At 42.0% G+C, this 16,017-nt stretch overlaps 2 protein-coding genes across 3 annotated transcripts; one reads left to right on the top strand and one right to left on the bottom strand.

Moving 5' to 3' along the window:
• Positions 1–1,803: 1,803 nt before the first annotated feature.
• LOC110505059 (RE1-silencing transcription factor) lies at positions 1,804–9,986 on the top strand. Of its 2 annotated transcripts, XM_036969566.2 has the most exons (5): positions 1,804–2,202; positions 3,793–4,700; positions 4,803–4,886; positions 5,241–7,390; positions 8,340–9,986. In XM_036969566.2, exons 2-4 carry the CDS (start codon positions 3,809–3,811, stop codon positions 7,367–7,369), a joined length of 3,105 nt encoding a protein of 1,034 aa, XP_036825461.1. In that variant the 5' UTR covers positions 1,804–2,202; positions 3,793–3,808; the 3' UTR covers positions 7,370–7,390; positions 8,340–9,986. The 2 variants fall into 2 exon arrangements, with proteins under 2 accessions (XP_036825461.1, XP_021439685.2); XM_021584010.3 differs by having other exon boundaries at positions 5,241–9,986.
• A 238-nt stretch (positions 9,987–10,224) lies between these two features.
• noa1 (nitric oxide associated 1) lies at positions 10,225–15,870 on the bottom strand. Its single transcript, XM_021584011.3, has 7 exons — positions 14,462–15,870; positions 12,972–13,136; positions 12,562–12,776; positions 11,814–11,945; positions 11,483–11,599; positions 11,251–11,368; positions 10,225–11,136 (listed from the first exon to the last, which is right to left on the bottom strand). The coding sequence occupies exons 1-7, from the start codon at positions 15,762–15,764 to the stop codon at positions 10,904–10,906; spliced, it is 2,283 nt and encodes a 760-aa protein (XP_021439686.2). The 5' UTR covers positions 15,765–15,870; the 3' UTR covers positions 10,225–10,903.
• Positions 15,871–16,017: the final 147 nt, after the last annotated feature.

The raw sequence follows: 16,017 nt of genomic DNA, 5'->3' as shown, positions 1-16,017 counted from the left end.
CCATTAGCCCTCTGAAGAAGAGTGTGTACATGTAGTTAGGTGACAGGTATAAAAATGTCTGCTTGTAATTGCTACTGGTTGGGTTGGTATCGCTTGACCCTTGGACTGACTGAAGTTGGTCTATCTTTACATGATCTTTTCTCTTTGACAGAACCACGTAATATACAACTATGATATTCAATTGTCAGTGTAAAAGAATAGCAAAATATGGTAGGAAATATTAAAAGGCCAGTGCAGTCAAAATTCCATTGAGGCAGCGTCCCCATGTCAAATATAACGCAGAAATGCCACCGAGTGGCAGACGACAATAAAACTATAAAATCCATTGACTTTAAAAAATAAAATGTTTAACTTTTACACAATACAAAAAAAGGGAAGTAAACTTAATGTAGACAGGGATATTACAAGAACATTTACATTTGTCATAAAGTATTTTGGTGCTTAATGCTTTTTTGTTTTTACATTTACCAATGATTTCAACATAATGTTTCAGTTCCATCTTCAATAAATTGTTTTTTTTTTGTTCTCTGCCAACTTCACATTATGAATAAAGAATCTTTCAAGAAAATAAACAAATGAACTATGAACATTTTATCTGGGTTCATATCAGTTGGGTCAAAATCTAACAAAATATCAGAATCTTCAAAATGAACATTAAAAGTGATTTCTCCTATAACTTAAAGTCTTCAAACTCAATCCAAAATCTGTCCATTGGTTTGTGATACATTTTGTCCGTGATAATTACATTTTGTGTTAGCAAAAACATGTGCTTTTTATCTGATGACTGAATAATTCAATCACGACCAGAGGGTTTGTGTCAATTACATTATTTTACAGGCTCACTCCCCCAAGGAAACTATGTATGCATCTGGTGTAATTCATGACCTGCAGGCCTTGTGTTGCTAATAACACTTTCATCAAGATGAAAAGCTGTCTTAATTTTCAACAGACCCATAACTACACATTTGCAAAGACCCAATTTCAAAAGTGAAGGCATGTGTATGCTCAGACGAGAGCCTGCTTCCTGGCATGGTGCACAAGGCTTTGGCCCCAACAGACGAAAGTGAGTTTTTGTGCAACAGTACACTGTGGACTAGAGAATGCAGTCTGTGTGGGTTGTTTCCATGTTATACTTTTCTTTTGCATTTTGGCCTGGTAGATCCTTTGACATAACTTTAACTGCCTTGCTCAGGGGCAGAACAAAATATGTTTACCTTGTCAGCTCAGGGATTCAATCCAGCAACATTTAGTTTACTGGCCCAACGCTCCAATTATATCATATTGGTATGGAAAGAATTCAATCAAACCTATATTGCGGGACTTACGCAACAACTCTTTCCCCATGTTCAGTGTGGGCTATCCCCAGTATACCTGGTAATGAAACACTGAAACATGTCAATTAAGATCCTTACTTTTTTATTGGCAAGACACTGATCTACTAACTACACATTCTGAATGTATATATTACACATAATCTAAACAATGTTTCAGGACAGTTTTGAGGAAATAACCAGTCCAGACGATATTAAAAACACTAATGATTTATTCATAAATCGTTGTACTTTGACTTGTTAAATGTTATTTATATTTAATTCTAATGTTACATGTTTGTATTATTGAGATGTATATAGCAGTAGACACTTTGTAACTAGTTTTTCTCCTCAGTGTAATTGTATTTTTTTTCATAAGAGGAATAAAACATTTTGCAAAATGATAATAACTCACATAATAATGCACATATTTATTAGAAGAACGTACAACAAGATTGCTTTGTTTGACCAATTGGACATTGTAATTTGGAACGAAGACGCCCCGGGTGGATGCCGCGTTCCAAACAACTGCGAACTCGGAAATTTCCGACTTCCGACTTCAGTGCGTTCAAGACAAAAATTGTTTTGAACGGTCATTCAACTCGGAGTTCCAAGTCGGGTACTCCGGCCTTTTTCTAGAGCTCCGATTTGCCGACCTGATGATCACTGAAGTCATGATTTTACATCGTTTTTCCATGAAGTTCCCAGATGTCTTGAAAGCACCAAGAAACACCACAGTAGCTCGCGCTGACGTCAGCCAGCCTTCCCTGCGAACAGACGGAGCCAAGGGTGATGTGTAGGAATGTACAGAAACTTCTTCCTTGAACAGTTTGTGTACTAGTACTTCGATAATATTGACCGAATACCGACAGGGAGTGGACACATATATACGGTAAGTTGTATGTAACCAATTAACATATTAACTGCCTATTGTTTTGAATTTGTTAAACAAGCTAACTTTAACGAACAGTTTTGAAAATGGAGGCAGTGTGGGGGTTGCTCATTGGGGTTGCTGAAAGGGAGAGGCGCTGTCCAGGGCTGATTTCAGCACGGAGATCAGGACCATGGCTAACACACGCTGTTCTAAACTTTCGAAGTGTTTACACGCCTAACTTTATTTATGATAGGATTCGTTTTTTAAATAAAACTAATAACATAAACATTATTTATAAATTGTTCAAGATTATAGAAGTTAACTTTGTATTGTTCGGAGTTTGCGCCTCGGCAAAACTAGTTTTCCGAGTTAAGTTTTGAGGGGCCTTGCTGGACAGCGACATTCTCTGCCTCTGTCGTAGCAAGTTTACATAGCGATATGTGGAATACTATTGTTGATAAACGTTTTTTTTTTTTTTTAGCTACAATCGATTAATTTGTTAACCATATGAAATATCATTTTTCTCCATACCCTAACCAATACTGCAACTTTCCACTTGTATTGTTGAGGTCTAGTTCTAGGTCTGGTGGATAGGCTATAACTCGGAAATTGTATTTTTAGTCATCGTATTCTCTTTAGATTATTTTGATACCAGCATGTTACAAAGTATGTCTACTCTACACAGTTTTGTGCTTAGAAAGTAAATATATGTCAAATGTGTTTAGTAAATATTACCATTTAGGTCTATATATTTTGTTTGGCGTGGAGGTCAAACAACCCAGTGCACAATTGTATTTTTGTATTTCCAGTTCTTATTTTCTCTTCATACTAGTTAGAATGTAGGACAAGCTACTGTAGTTGTTGGGCGCTGTCGACGAAGTTGGTGGTGCTGTTTCAAAATGGCCGAACACACATTTCTGTGCATGCAAACACAGGCCTAGGAGGCTGGATTTTACCAAAGCACAGTGTCAAAGTAAAAGTAGGTCCACAATGAAGTTATGAAACATACATTTTGAAGTGGTGGTATATTCTTGTTCGTTTTGTGTTACATTTTTATATATATTTATGAAAAATATTACATTATTTATTATATTTAATAAAGATAAATATAATTTCTTACAAATGAAGAATACATACAACATTGTAATCGGTTATATAGTCACATAACAGTACATCTTATCAATATGCACAGCAGACCGCATGAAGACAAGGAATCAATGTGATGAAGGTGTACTGTAATTGTGTTGGTTTAGCATACTTTCCTTATCTATTCTGACACTTGTATTGAGGACATTTGTGATTTCTTTCTTGGATGCACCATTCCTGGATTATCATAAAAACATCCTGCGCTATGAGTTCCAAATAACTGATTCAGAGAAGGTACAGTGACATGGTTGGTAGTAGCTTGGACAACTTGCAAGCCATATCATTTTAATGAGTTGGGACCAAGTGTATGTAACTTGAGTTGTCTGGTCTTTTGAAGGTCTGTTAAAACGCAAACTCTCTTTGACTACTACTACTACTAACATTTTAGTCCTGAAAATTAAAACATATCTTAATTGAATTTTTTTGATGCATGACCTCCGGTTCTGCTCTCATCACCCACAGCAACAGCCCTGTCAGCATGGCTTCTCAGACGGTGTATCCAATGGGATTGGTCATGTTCTCCACCTCAGTTGGCATGTCCATGGTGGAGGATGCCCAGGGGTTGGCTGAGCTTCCACACAACGAGCTGCCGGCCCCGCAGCTGGTCATGCTCGCCAACGTAGCCTGTGAAAACCCAGCAGAAGGGAAGGAGATGATGGAGCTTCAAACCGTTGGCAGCTACTCCGATAGTGAAGACGAGAACATCATCAGATACAGTTACGATAGCCATGAGAGAGAGATGTGTATTGTAGAATACCCAGAGTCTCCACGGGCTGCCCTTTCCCAGGTTGAGGCGATAGATGAGGAGGAAGAAGGGATTGACCTGTCCAAACCCTCTGACCAGCGCCCTTTTAGCCCTTCCACTCCTACCATCCCCTCTACACCTCTGGGCATGATCGTGGAGTCAGCTAAGAAGAAGAAACCCTTCTTCTGTAAACCCTGCAACTACCAGGCCCAGTGCGAGGAGGAGTTTGTAACCCACATCCAAATCCACAGCGCCAATAGGATGATCGCAGTGAAAAGCATGGTGGGGGACAAGGCACGGGAGAAAGAGACGTCGGCGGGACCAGATCAAGAGGCGCAGAGCGGTGATGGTGGGGCCAACAACAAAGGACTGATCCGCTGTGAACGCTGCGGCTACAACACCAACCGCTACGACCATTACATGGCTCACCTCAAGCACCACGAGAAGGAGGGCGACGACCAGAGGGTATACAAATGCACCATCTGCACGTATACCACCGTCAGCCAGTACCACTGGAAAAAGCACCTCAGGAACCATTTCCCCAGTAAGCTCTTCACCTGCAACCAGTGCAGCTATTTCTCGGACCGTAAGAACAACTACGTGCAGCATATCCGCACTCACACAGGTATGTCAAATATAACCTTTTCACTCCAAGTATGCACTTAATGGTCAAAGTATGATTTTTTTTTTTTTAACAGTATAGCTAACTCTGGTTTTTCTACTTTAGGGGAGCGTCCTTTTCGATGTCCGTACTGTGAGTACTCAAGCTCCCAGAAGACCCATCTTACCAGGCATATGAGAACACACTCGGGTGAGTGTCTAACACAGGCTACATGACCAAGAAGCCTGACCGTACATCTTTCTATTATGTGACACAAATAGGATTGATTGTGCATAGATATAGGTCTCTGTTTTGGTTTCCTCTCATAGTCAACCTTTTCTCCTTATGTTGCATTCGCTGGAGCAGATGGTTTTGGATAAGAACGGTAAAGTGGTTTGCAATACGTGCTGTGAGATGCCTAGTGTTCGACTTGTAATTGTTGCTTGTCTCTCTGTATTGTGGTCCATCTTCCCTGCATGAAATGTGTGCCAGTGTTCCCATTGATGTTAACAGCAGTTAAAATGTCTCTAAACTGACCATTTTCCACATTGCTTTTCTTGGCAGGTGAAAGGCCTTTCAAATGTGACCGCTGCAACTACCTGGCTGCCAATCAGCATGAGGTGACACGCCATTCCAGACAGGTTCACAATGGACCCAAGCCCCTGTGCTGCCCCCACTGCCCATACAAGACGGCTGACCGCAGCAACTACAAAAAGCATGTGGAGCTCCACCTCAACCCGCGTCAGTTCCTTTGCCCTGTCTGCAAGTATGCTGCTTCCAAGAAGTGTAACCTACAATATCACATCAAGTCTAGACACCCTGGCTGCCCACAGATTGCAATGGATGTGTCAAAGGTCAAGCTGCGTGTCAAGAAACCTGATTCTGATGAATTCACAGATGAGTACACCATGGTGAATGGAATAGCAAAGTTTGAGCTGTCAGCAATTGATGGTGATGAGGGACCAGAGATCTCTGGAGCTGATAAACAATCAAGCCCTATCAATCTGTCGACCAAGAGCAGCAAACCTAGCCCTGTTCAAGCAGTAGAAAGCATGGCAACAGGCAAGACCCCCAAGAAATGTGACAACTCTCCTGTCAAAGAGACCAAGAAGAGCAGCAAAACTAGCCCTGTTCAAGCAGTAGAAAGCATGGCAACAGACAAGACCCCCAAGAAATGTGACATCTCTGTCAAAGAGATACCTAAAAAGGCAAAGGACAAGGCAGAGAAAAAGGTAACACTGAAACGCAAGAGTACAGAGATGAACAGTGAGAATACAAAGCAGAATGTTACCCTGAAGGAGAGTGGGAAGGAGACAGCAGTTGTGGTTGAAATAGCAGGCAATAAAGTTAAGAGAGGTCCCAAAAAACAGATGACTGGGAAAACAAGTGTTCAGGATAAGACCGAAATAAAGGAAAAAGTTCAAAAGGTGGGTTTGGATGAGGACAGTGTTGAGAAAGACAAATCAGTCAAGGAGAGGTTAGAGAAAGACATGCTAGAGAAGGAGAATATGGAGAAAGCGAAGGAGGAAAACAAGAGACTGGAGGAGAAAAAAGAGCAGCTGAAGACACTGAAGAATGAGAAAGAAGGAAAAGAGAACAAAAATGCAATCAAATCTCAGAAGAGTACTTCCAGAAAAATTGAGAAAGTGGTTGAAAAGACTGTTGAAAAAGCTCCCCAAAGTCTGGAAGCACCAGTGAAAAAACAAGGAGAGAAGAGCAAGACAAAGCCAGTGAAGAGAAAAACTACAGAGGCCTTGGACTTATCAATGAAAGAATCTCCTGATGAGTCCTGCACCGACATTAAGGCCAAACGGTTGAAAATCAAGACTGCAGACAAGTTGCAATCAAAAGCCAGTACCCCCCGAAGCAAAACTACTGAGCCTTGCCCAGCGTCCGAGCAGAAGGACCCAGGAAACCAGACGATATACTCGTCTGTAGTGAAAAAGCTGAAAAAGAGCAACAAGAAAAAAGCAAGCCCTGGAGAGACCGAGGCTTCCAGTGAGAACAAGGTGTGTTCCATCATTGAGAACCCCTTCAGCCCCCCTGAAAGCAAAACATGTCCTGCCACAGAGCTTCAGCCAACAGCTGTACAGGAAGAGCAGCAGGCATCTGACCAGGAGACTGTCCCTGCTCTGGATACATCTACTGGGCAGAGCCCTGCAGATGAACGGCCCAGTAATGGGGAAAACAATCTTGCACGGCAAAATGTATCCCCAACCAAGGACACAGCCCCACGGGCTGAGCAGGCTGAGGTCGCCGACAAAGCAGAGGAAACTCCTACTCCTGAAGGCTTCAGCAGCGCCGACGAGTCCCCATCTCCCATAGAAAGTGACGTCTCTCACGATTTCAGACGGGCACAGGGAGAACCATCAACACCAACAACACCCTCCCTGGAGCTCCCTAGGCCAAGACGAAAGCCTACTGAAACCGAGGAGGACGAGGGCATCCACAGCCATGACGGAGGAAGTGAGATCAGTGACAGCGCCTCGGAGGGCAGTGACGATTCAGGGCTCAACGGGCTGGCGGCAGCCGCCGGTAAACCTGTGAATGACCCTGAAACTCCCACAGAAGAGATTCCGACTCCAACTGAACTCAAGAGTCACATGTGCGTCTTCTGTGACCGTAGCTTCCCCTTGGAGGCGGAGTTCCGTCGGCACCTGAATCGGCACCTGGTGAATGTGTATTATCTTTGACAATGCTTCCAAGCCGGACAAGTGAGTGCCTGCAGAGCAGGGAGCTTTGATTCCAGCTGTGTATTTTGCTTGACCCTCTCCCCCTGTTATAAAACATATGTATAGTTGTCTGTGTCAACATATTAACAGTAGATATTCAGTTACCTTGCATTAGTGCTCACGGTTACTGCTGTATAAAATATGAATATTCTATGGTATGCCTAAAACTATCTGACTGTCTTTGTAATACCAGCTTTAGGCAGACTAGTTAATTTGATAATTGGCGTCTGGGCTTTTACATATTGGCTCCCAGACCATTTGACTATAAATTCTACAGTTCTTGTTTTCAAACATAAATCATAGAGGATATGTGAGTTGATGCCATGTGAGGTCCAAAATCTAATATTCATGGTTTGGCATTTGGCTGAGAAATTATGAAAATATGGGATACAATTTTTCTTGCTTCTAAATCTCATATGGTTATGCAACTAACTAAAAGCTAACCAATCTGTAATAGCATGGTATATACAAGTAACTGCCAAAATAAAGGCGTTGGGCCACCACAAGCTGCTATAACAGCTTCAATGTGTTTTGGCATAGATTCTACAACTGCCTGGAACTCTATTGGAGGGATGGGATGCCATTCTTCCATGAGAAATTCCATCATTTTGGTGTTTTTTTGATGGTGGTGAAAAATGCTCTCTCAGATACCATTCCACAATCTCCCATAAGTATTTATTTGGGTTGAGATCTGGTGACTGAGACAAAAACACTTTAAACCCCCTATGCTGCTTTGATACCCCCCTTTCAAAGTCACTGAGATCTCTTCTTCTAGCCATGGTAGCCAAAATAAGGGGCAACTGGGCATTGTTATACTTGACCCTGACCCTAAACATGATGGCATGTGGATTGCTTAATTAACTCAGGAAGCACCTGTTTTCAATATACTTTGTGTCTCTCATTTACTCGAGTGTTTCCTTTATTTTGGCAGTTACCTGGATTTTGCAAACGTGGTTGATATTCAAGAAATCGCTACACCTTTTTTTTTTGTTCACAATCCGGTTGAGTTTTCTACAGAAGAACCCACCAAATGATGAGTTGTACCCCTTGTTTTAATCCATCAGCCCTGTTGAAGAACAACCGTAAATCGATTATGAAAGGAAGTGTTACACTTTTTCAATGAAGAACCAAAGAAACCCTAGGGAGACAAGATTAGAAGGACCCAGGTGGTCCATGCCAAATAACCCAGAGAATAATGGGACTCTCACGCCTATTGTGCGAGTCCACTCCAGTGAAGCGACCTGTCTCCGAAATGGGGACGAGGACTGCATGTTCAAAGTCCACCATTTAGGGAGCACTTGACAACTACTTTGATTTCTTTATTTTATTGATAACATCAATAGATTTTTTTTTAAAACATTGTATATATCTTATCAATCTGTACAATGGACTAACTAATCTCTTCATTACAAAAACTTTCTAGGTGTTAATTGCCATGACTCTTAGTCGAATTGATGAAATATGAAATGGGGCGAGGTTTCTTTGGGTTCATCTGGCACAAGTGTGTATAGAATTGTTTCTTGCGTTAATGTTTGAATTATGTTGTCACTTTTTGTATATCCAATTTCATTTAGTCATACAAAAAGAGAACTCGTACTACTCATTAACAAATGCACAACTAATGTGGGAGGTAGGGTGTTACTGGCCCTTGAAATTTGTAGGCCTGTAGAACTTAAGATCAGGATGAAAAGGATACGATGTGGCTATCACTGATAGAGAATGGACCGCTAACATTGAAAACAAGTTGTGAAATGGGTGTTTGTGCACACATCTGAAACTTTGCCATTATCCGTTTTGTGTTTGATTTCAGAAAATGTCCAAAGATTTTTATTTTATTTTTTTTACAGTTGAGCCTGTGAAGATACACCAGTAGTTCTACATTCTTTTTTTTGCCTTCGACAATCATTATTTTCTGGTTTTGTTTTGAGGTTTTTGCATACTAACAGTGGGGCTTTGTTAATTGAGTCACATTTTCCTACAGTAAGATGTCTGATTTCAATGATGTTGTTATACTGTCTAACTTTATAACCATTCCCTGGAAGTTTAGGTGTAACTGCTTGATTACTCTGCAGATCGAACCCATCAACTTGATTTCTGCAGTTATCACCCCACTCATCTGTTTTACAGAATTGGGCCACCAAAGCTTAGCCTGTTTGTGCCATCAGTGATATACTTCTTTCATCTGCATCTAGTTCTGTGTTCTATTGAGGTGATTGGTAGACTTAGCTAATAAAAATGCCATGTGTACTCTTAGTAAATTCAGTGCAATATTGTGTTTTGGGTATGATGCCAAAGTGAGAAGGTATAGAAATGTAAAGACTTATGTTTTGAGTTTGACTATTGGAAGGCATAGAATAGTACCAGGGTTCCCTGGAAAACTGGTCAAATTTAGCCCGATGCACTCTTATCTAGACGGTTAGATTCCGTGTCACTGTAAATTATCAATTTTTTTTGATCACTTCCTGTATTGTGCTTTTTAGTTGATGGGAACAGTTGTTCCTTCTTTGTAACCATTTTTCATTCACATAATGTGTAATCATATGTACCGTAAAACTTCAATTAAATGCAGTCTCAAATAGCCGCCTGTCCCTTTTAATATTTACGAGGTTACCATGGACACAGCTCTGATATTCCCAGTCATGTGCATTTAAAACATTTTGAATTCTGTTGTTGTTAGCCATGGTGCCACCAAAAATAAAACTAAATATAAAATCCATGGTGCTGAAGCACAAAATCAGGGGTGTATGATAGGCAGCCTTTGCAAGTCTGATCTGCGATGGATTTGTTATGTTTATACTGGTCGCAAACAGTGTGGATGTCTTTTCAACATTTTATTGAGCAAAAGCTGTGTGCATTAGGGAAATAGAAGCCTGGCTTTAATAAGTGGCGGTTGTGTTGGAATTTTTTTAAATTAACGCCCGGGCCATTGAAGTTTTAGCCTATACCCGTCATTTACTGTTTTCAGTTAGTGAAGAAATGTACTATTTTTCGATTCAATAAATGCCAACTAACTTTAACACCTTCACCAAAGTGGGGAGTTATTGGACATTGTCCAAGACTTTGAAAACAATTGGCTGTTTAAAACCTTTTTGTGCATTTAAAACACATCCTGTACCATTTTCTGCTCTACATTTATACATTTTAAGTTGTTGGTGCGTGATTCCTTTCCATTTCTAACATTTTCTGCAGTTACTAATACGTTTAAAAAGTATATGTTTCAAAATACTTCGAAAAAAAAGTGATTCACTAAAAGGTTCCTGACCTGCTGTCTAAATGGAAAGAAAGCCATGTAAATTGAAGCACAAGTCTACACATCGATAAACAAATACAACTGTTTATATGTAGGTTATTTCTAATCGTTACATTTACAGACAATTTTACAAAACCCAGAGATGAAAAAAAAAATCCATAACTGAAAGTGCTGTATCACAAATATCCAGTATCAAAAGCCTCTTGACAAACTCTTGTTGCTCCATAGAGAGGTTGTTACGCACTTCATTTTTTCTTCTTCACCTTGAGCCTCTCTGCTCCTTTGTAGGACAGGCTGGTGTCCACCAGGGCCTGGGGTTTCCTGGTCTTATAAGCAACAGACTTCTTGATGCGCTCTCCCTTCAGGTTAACGATGTTGGGGAGTAGAGGTGGACTCCTCAGGGAGAGCCCTGCACCCACTGGAGCATGGGCACGCAGCAGGAGACTGTTCCCCTCCACTCCTGTCACTGCCACCCATCCTAAGAATAGAATTTTAAAAATTAAAATTCGGTAGCACTAGGCTTTTGAAGAATTACCAACCCTGAAACGTCTGGGTCGGCTGGTTGATCAATTTGTAATTGTGTGTGTATTACCTGCAGAGGAAAACTTGATATCAGCACTGGCTTTCTGATAACCCTGCCCCTTCAGCTCAAAATCTTGGGAGACAAGAGGGGGGAATTCCTTCATGCGTTCTTCTCCACCCATTGGTACCTATCCACACAGAGTTCTTCATGTTGATAACATTATTTGTAAACTTGTTTGTAGTACCATTTCAGAAAGACCTTTTATGTCCTTAACGGAGTTAAGTAAGCAGCATCAACTTACTCCCAGCAGGATTTGACCAGCATGCTTCTGGTAAATGCTGTCAGCCTTGTCCAGACTGGTGATGTGAATCGGGACCCGGTTGGAAGCAATGACTGAGAACCAGCAGGACTTCTCACCCTGGGAAATGAAGATTACCTCTCAGTCAAAGACAGAAGTGTGCACCACTGTTTCGATGTCATAGTTGAGCATGGTTATTTGTTATTAGGATCCCCATTAGCTGTTGCAGTAGCTACTCTTCCTGGGGTCCACACAAAACATGAAAGTGACATAATACGTAACATGAATAGACAAGAACAGCTCAAGGACATAAGCAACAATGAAAGGCATTCACCTGAAGATAATCAATTCGGCCTAGAGCTCCCAAGAATAGCGACATTCCAGGTTTCAACACAAACGTCCTGGGCACGATGGCTTGTGTGGGCACCACCAACTTCACCTCCTGCTCTGTCAACAGATTGAGGACCTAACAAACATGAGGAGGGGGGGTGAGAGATGAATGGATGGCATTGTTCTGTTCAACACTAGTTAGGGCGTGTCTTATAAGAAAACCTTTGAGTGGTTCAATGCAATAATTAACTAAACATAAATCTACTGCAGTGACACGCAAGATGGTTGATCCATAAATCTGTTCCACTGCACATCCATAAATCTGTTCCATTGTAAATGTATCCTGGCATCCCACTTGTGTAAATGATACTTCCAAACGTGATGTAGTAATAGGAGAGGAATAACAAGGGACTCCTTCTCCCCCAGGGGATAAGCTAAGGAACTACTTTCATCTGCCAACTCACTAGCATCAGAAGGGAAACTTAGTCAAAGGGTATTAATTAGTCCCAAGTGTTCTCTCCTAGTGCTGGTAAACAGTTACATCATGATAACATGCCGTTTCAAGTGGATGCAGGGGTGTGTCTGAAATGGCACCCTATTCCCTATATAGTGCACAACTTTTGACCAATAGGTTGCTATTTTGGACAGATTCCAGGATTGTAATGAGTTGCATTGCAATCTATGAAATAATATGGGCAAAGTTTTAGCCTGGCACTAACAGTGGAGCCAAGAGCAAATAGGAAGTAGCTCACGTCATGCTCTTTCATGATGCCAGGGGTGTCATAGAGCCAGTGCGCGTCTTTCAGTTCGTTGAGCGTCAACTCCACTTCCGGGGAAGGGTTGGAAAGAGTACAGTCTCTCTCCTCCTTGTCAATCACATCTTCTCCGTAGGCCAGACTATCAGGATCAAACTCTATCAGGCCTCTGTTGGATTCTACGTTGGTACGGAACGTCCTCCCAATGCGACCTAAACCAACATAGGATTTGTAATAATTACCCTGCATTAAGAGTACAAATCTATAAGCAACAATGCAAGCCATTGAAAACACAGAAGGCCAAGGGCTAAGCTGCATGGGTTGTCCAATTCCAGCCCTTGGTACTTAGGCTACCCTGTTGGGGTTACCATCAGTCGTGTCCCCAACAGCCAACACCAATCTCTTACCCACTAGGTAGCCCTGCTTGCTGAACTGCTCTAGTCTCTTGAGCTCCTGTGGAGAGAGATCACTCTCGGTCTGCTTGGAGGAGCTCTGGAGCCTCTCGGACCTCCTGAACATGCGATACGGGGTGGGGTTGATGATGGGGAACTTCAGGAGGTTCAGGGTTGTACCTGTGGATCATATTCAATTTCAAATACAATTTCAGAATTTGTTTTCAACATTTTAGAGAGACTAGAGCCTATACACAAACGGACATACTCTGAGTGTACAAAACATTAGGAACCTTTCATTACATAGACTGTCCATGTGAATCCAGGTGAAAGCTATGATCCATTATTGAGGTCAGATGTTAAATCCACTTCAGTGAGTGTAGATGAAGGAAAGGAGGCAAGTTAAAAAAGGATTTTGAAGCCTCAGAAAAATGAGACATGGATTGTGTGTGTGTGTGTCATGCAGAGGGTGAACAGGCAAGACAATATTTAAGTGCCTTTGAATGAGGTATAGTAGTAGGTGCCAGGCGCACCTGTTTGTGTCAAGAACTGCAACGCTGAGGGGCCTCCCGAGTGGTGCAGTGGTCTAAGGCACTGGATCGCAGTTCTAGAGGAATCACTACAGACCCGGGCTCGATCCCAGGCTGTATCACACCCGGCCGTGATCGCGAGTCCCATAGGGCGGCACACAATTGTCCCAGCATCGTCTGGGTTAGGGGAGGGTTTGGCCGGTGGGGCTCATCGCACTCACTCTCCTTGTGCCTGACCTCGGTCATCAGTTGAACAGCGTTTCCTCCTACACATTGGTGCGGCTGGCGTTCGGGTTAAGCCGGCGGGAGTTAAGAAGTGCGGTTTGGCCATGTTTCGGAGGATGCGTGACTCGAGCCCGTTGGGGAGTTTCAGCATTGAGGCAAGATCGAAATTGGGGTGAAAAAGGTGGTAAAATACAACAAAATATTTGTTAAATTAACTGCATCGCTGCTGGGTTTTTCCACGCTCAACAGTTTGCCGTGTGTATCAAGAATGGTTCCCCACCCAAAGGACATCCTGGTCTACCACCCAAAGGACATCCAGACAACTTGACACAACTGTGGTAAAGCATTGGAGTCAACATGGGCCAGCAATCCTTGTGGAATGCTTGACACCTTGTAGTCCATGCCGTGACGAACTGAGGCTGTTCTGGGGTGCAACTCAATATTAGGAAGGTGATCCTAATGTTTGGTATACTCACTATAGGTGTTATTGGTTCAAGCTTTCCATCAATGTGACTGTAAAAGTTGTTGGAATGTAAAGCTTTTTCAAGACTGATTACAGCAGCATAGAAAGGAGACAGTTCCATAAATAAGCTCTACAACACTCAGACGGTCTGTGTGCTATCACAAGGTCATGAACTCAACAAAATAACCTATTCGACAAGAAGATTTTATTTACGGTCTTGTTTGAGTGTTTGTAATGCATCTTATAGTGGAACTTTGGGTTACAGACAGGGCAGAGCTCTATCTTACCAGGCCATGGAGATATGGTAGCTTTGTGGATCACATCTGAGGCCCTGGATTTGCAGTAGTCGGACTCCAGTAGACTGTTGAACAGTGTGGATTTCCCGGCATTGGCTGTTCCTACCAGATACACGTCTCCCTTGTACTTCCACGATCTCTGAAGACTTGAGATGAGATTTTCTATTCCGTATCCCGTTTTGGCACTGATTAGGTGGGTATCTTTGATATTTTCACTGGAAATACCTACATCAGCACAGTACATGGAAAGCTGACGCTTAATCCTTTGCAAGTAGTTTTCAGAGTCTCCAGGAAGCAAGTCCACTTTATTACCCAGAACCACTATGTGTTTGTTTTCTCCAACAAGCTCTAGCAAGTCTGGTACTATGGAGTCTGGGGTGTCCAGAAGATCCACAATCAACAGTACCAATGCTTTCTCTGATTTGACCCCGCGGACTATATCCCGATATTCCTCCTTGGACATCTTGACAGTCAATGCCTTTTGGTGGTGTGTGAGCAAGTAGCAACGTTGACAAATTGCCTTTTTCAATTCATCTTCCTCTAGCAAAAGTTTATACTTCTCACTTGGAAGATAGCCTGCCACATCAGGTGCAATGCAGTGCATGACTGCGCCACAGCCGTTGCAGCAGGTGTCACTGACAGGTTCCTCAATATCTGGTGTACCATAGATTCTCTGCTGTCCTTTAAGTTTCTTTTTCTTACTTGTTTCCTTGAGAGGGAACCCTACATCATGAAACTCGATGAGAGAATCAGGGCTCACCGTCTCCAGTTTGGTGACGGTCCCATCTTTCAATGACCGCAGCTGTTGCTCCAGAGTCCTCTGCTGCTTCTCGGAGCCTGACCTCGGCGGCAACCTCTCGTCTTCTTTGGAAATCATGGGGACAGCATTCACATGGAGCTGACCACGAAGTTGGTCAACGTGACTATTTTCTGGCTCAATGTAGTCCATGAAAACAAATTCCTCCTCTTTTTCTGGCTCTATGGAGGCGTGTGTTCCCTGATTTTTATTTTTTTTACCCAGCTCTTGAGTTTTACCGCTTGCTCCTCTTGCAGTGCTGTAAAACCTGGTCATCCATGTGCCATTCAATACAAAATTATGTGCCTGATGGAAACCGCTTCCTCCAAACACAGAAGTATACTGCCTTGGTAGAGCAGGTGATGATATCCATTTGGTCCTACGCTTTACAGATAGACATGGAACTGAAAGATGTCGATAACATTTACAAGTAACAAGTTCACGTAACGGGACTTGCAACAATTTATACATCTTTACAAACGAATACAATGGAATCATACATTAGAAACCACAGTGAGATAACATAACCTTGAATAAAAACACATGTGAGTCGCTGTTGCAGGAGGAGAATATCCTGACAGGAACTTACGTAACCGGAAAGGCCGTTTATTTACGTTTACAACTATTAAGATTCGACATATAATATAATAAAACATATTGTTTGTTAGAAAACCATTGATCATAATAGTTCATATTAGATCAGAGTAGTAAATATATTTAGTTAACACAAATTTCTTGCACATTAAAATAA

This window comes from Oncorhynchus mykiss, chromosome 25 (assembly GCF_057628025.1).
Source record: "Oncorhynchus mykiss isolate SJ-2025 chromosome 25, ASM5762802v1, whole genome shotgun sequence".
Taxonomy (NCBI): domain Eukaryota; kingdom Metazoa; phylum Chordata; class Actinopteri; order Salmoniformes; family Salmonidae; genus Oncorhynchus; species Oncorhynchus mykiss.
Note: the sequence above shows the minus strand (reverse complement) of the source record. Positions and strands in the feature narration are given on the sequence as shown.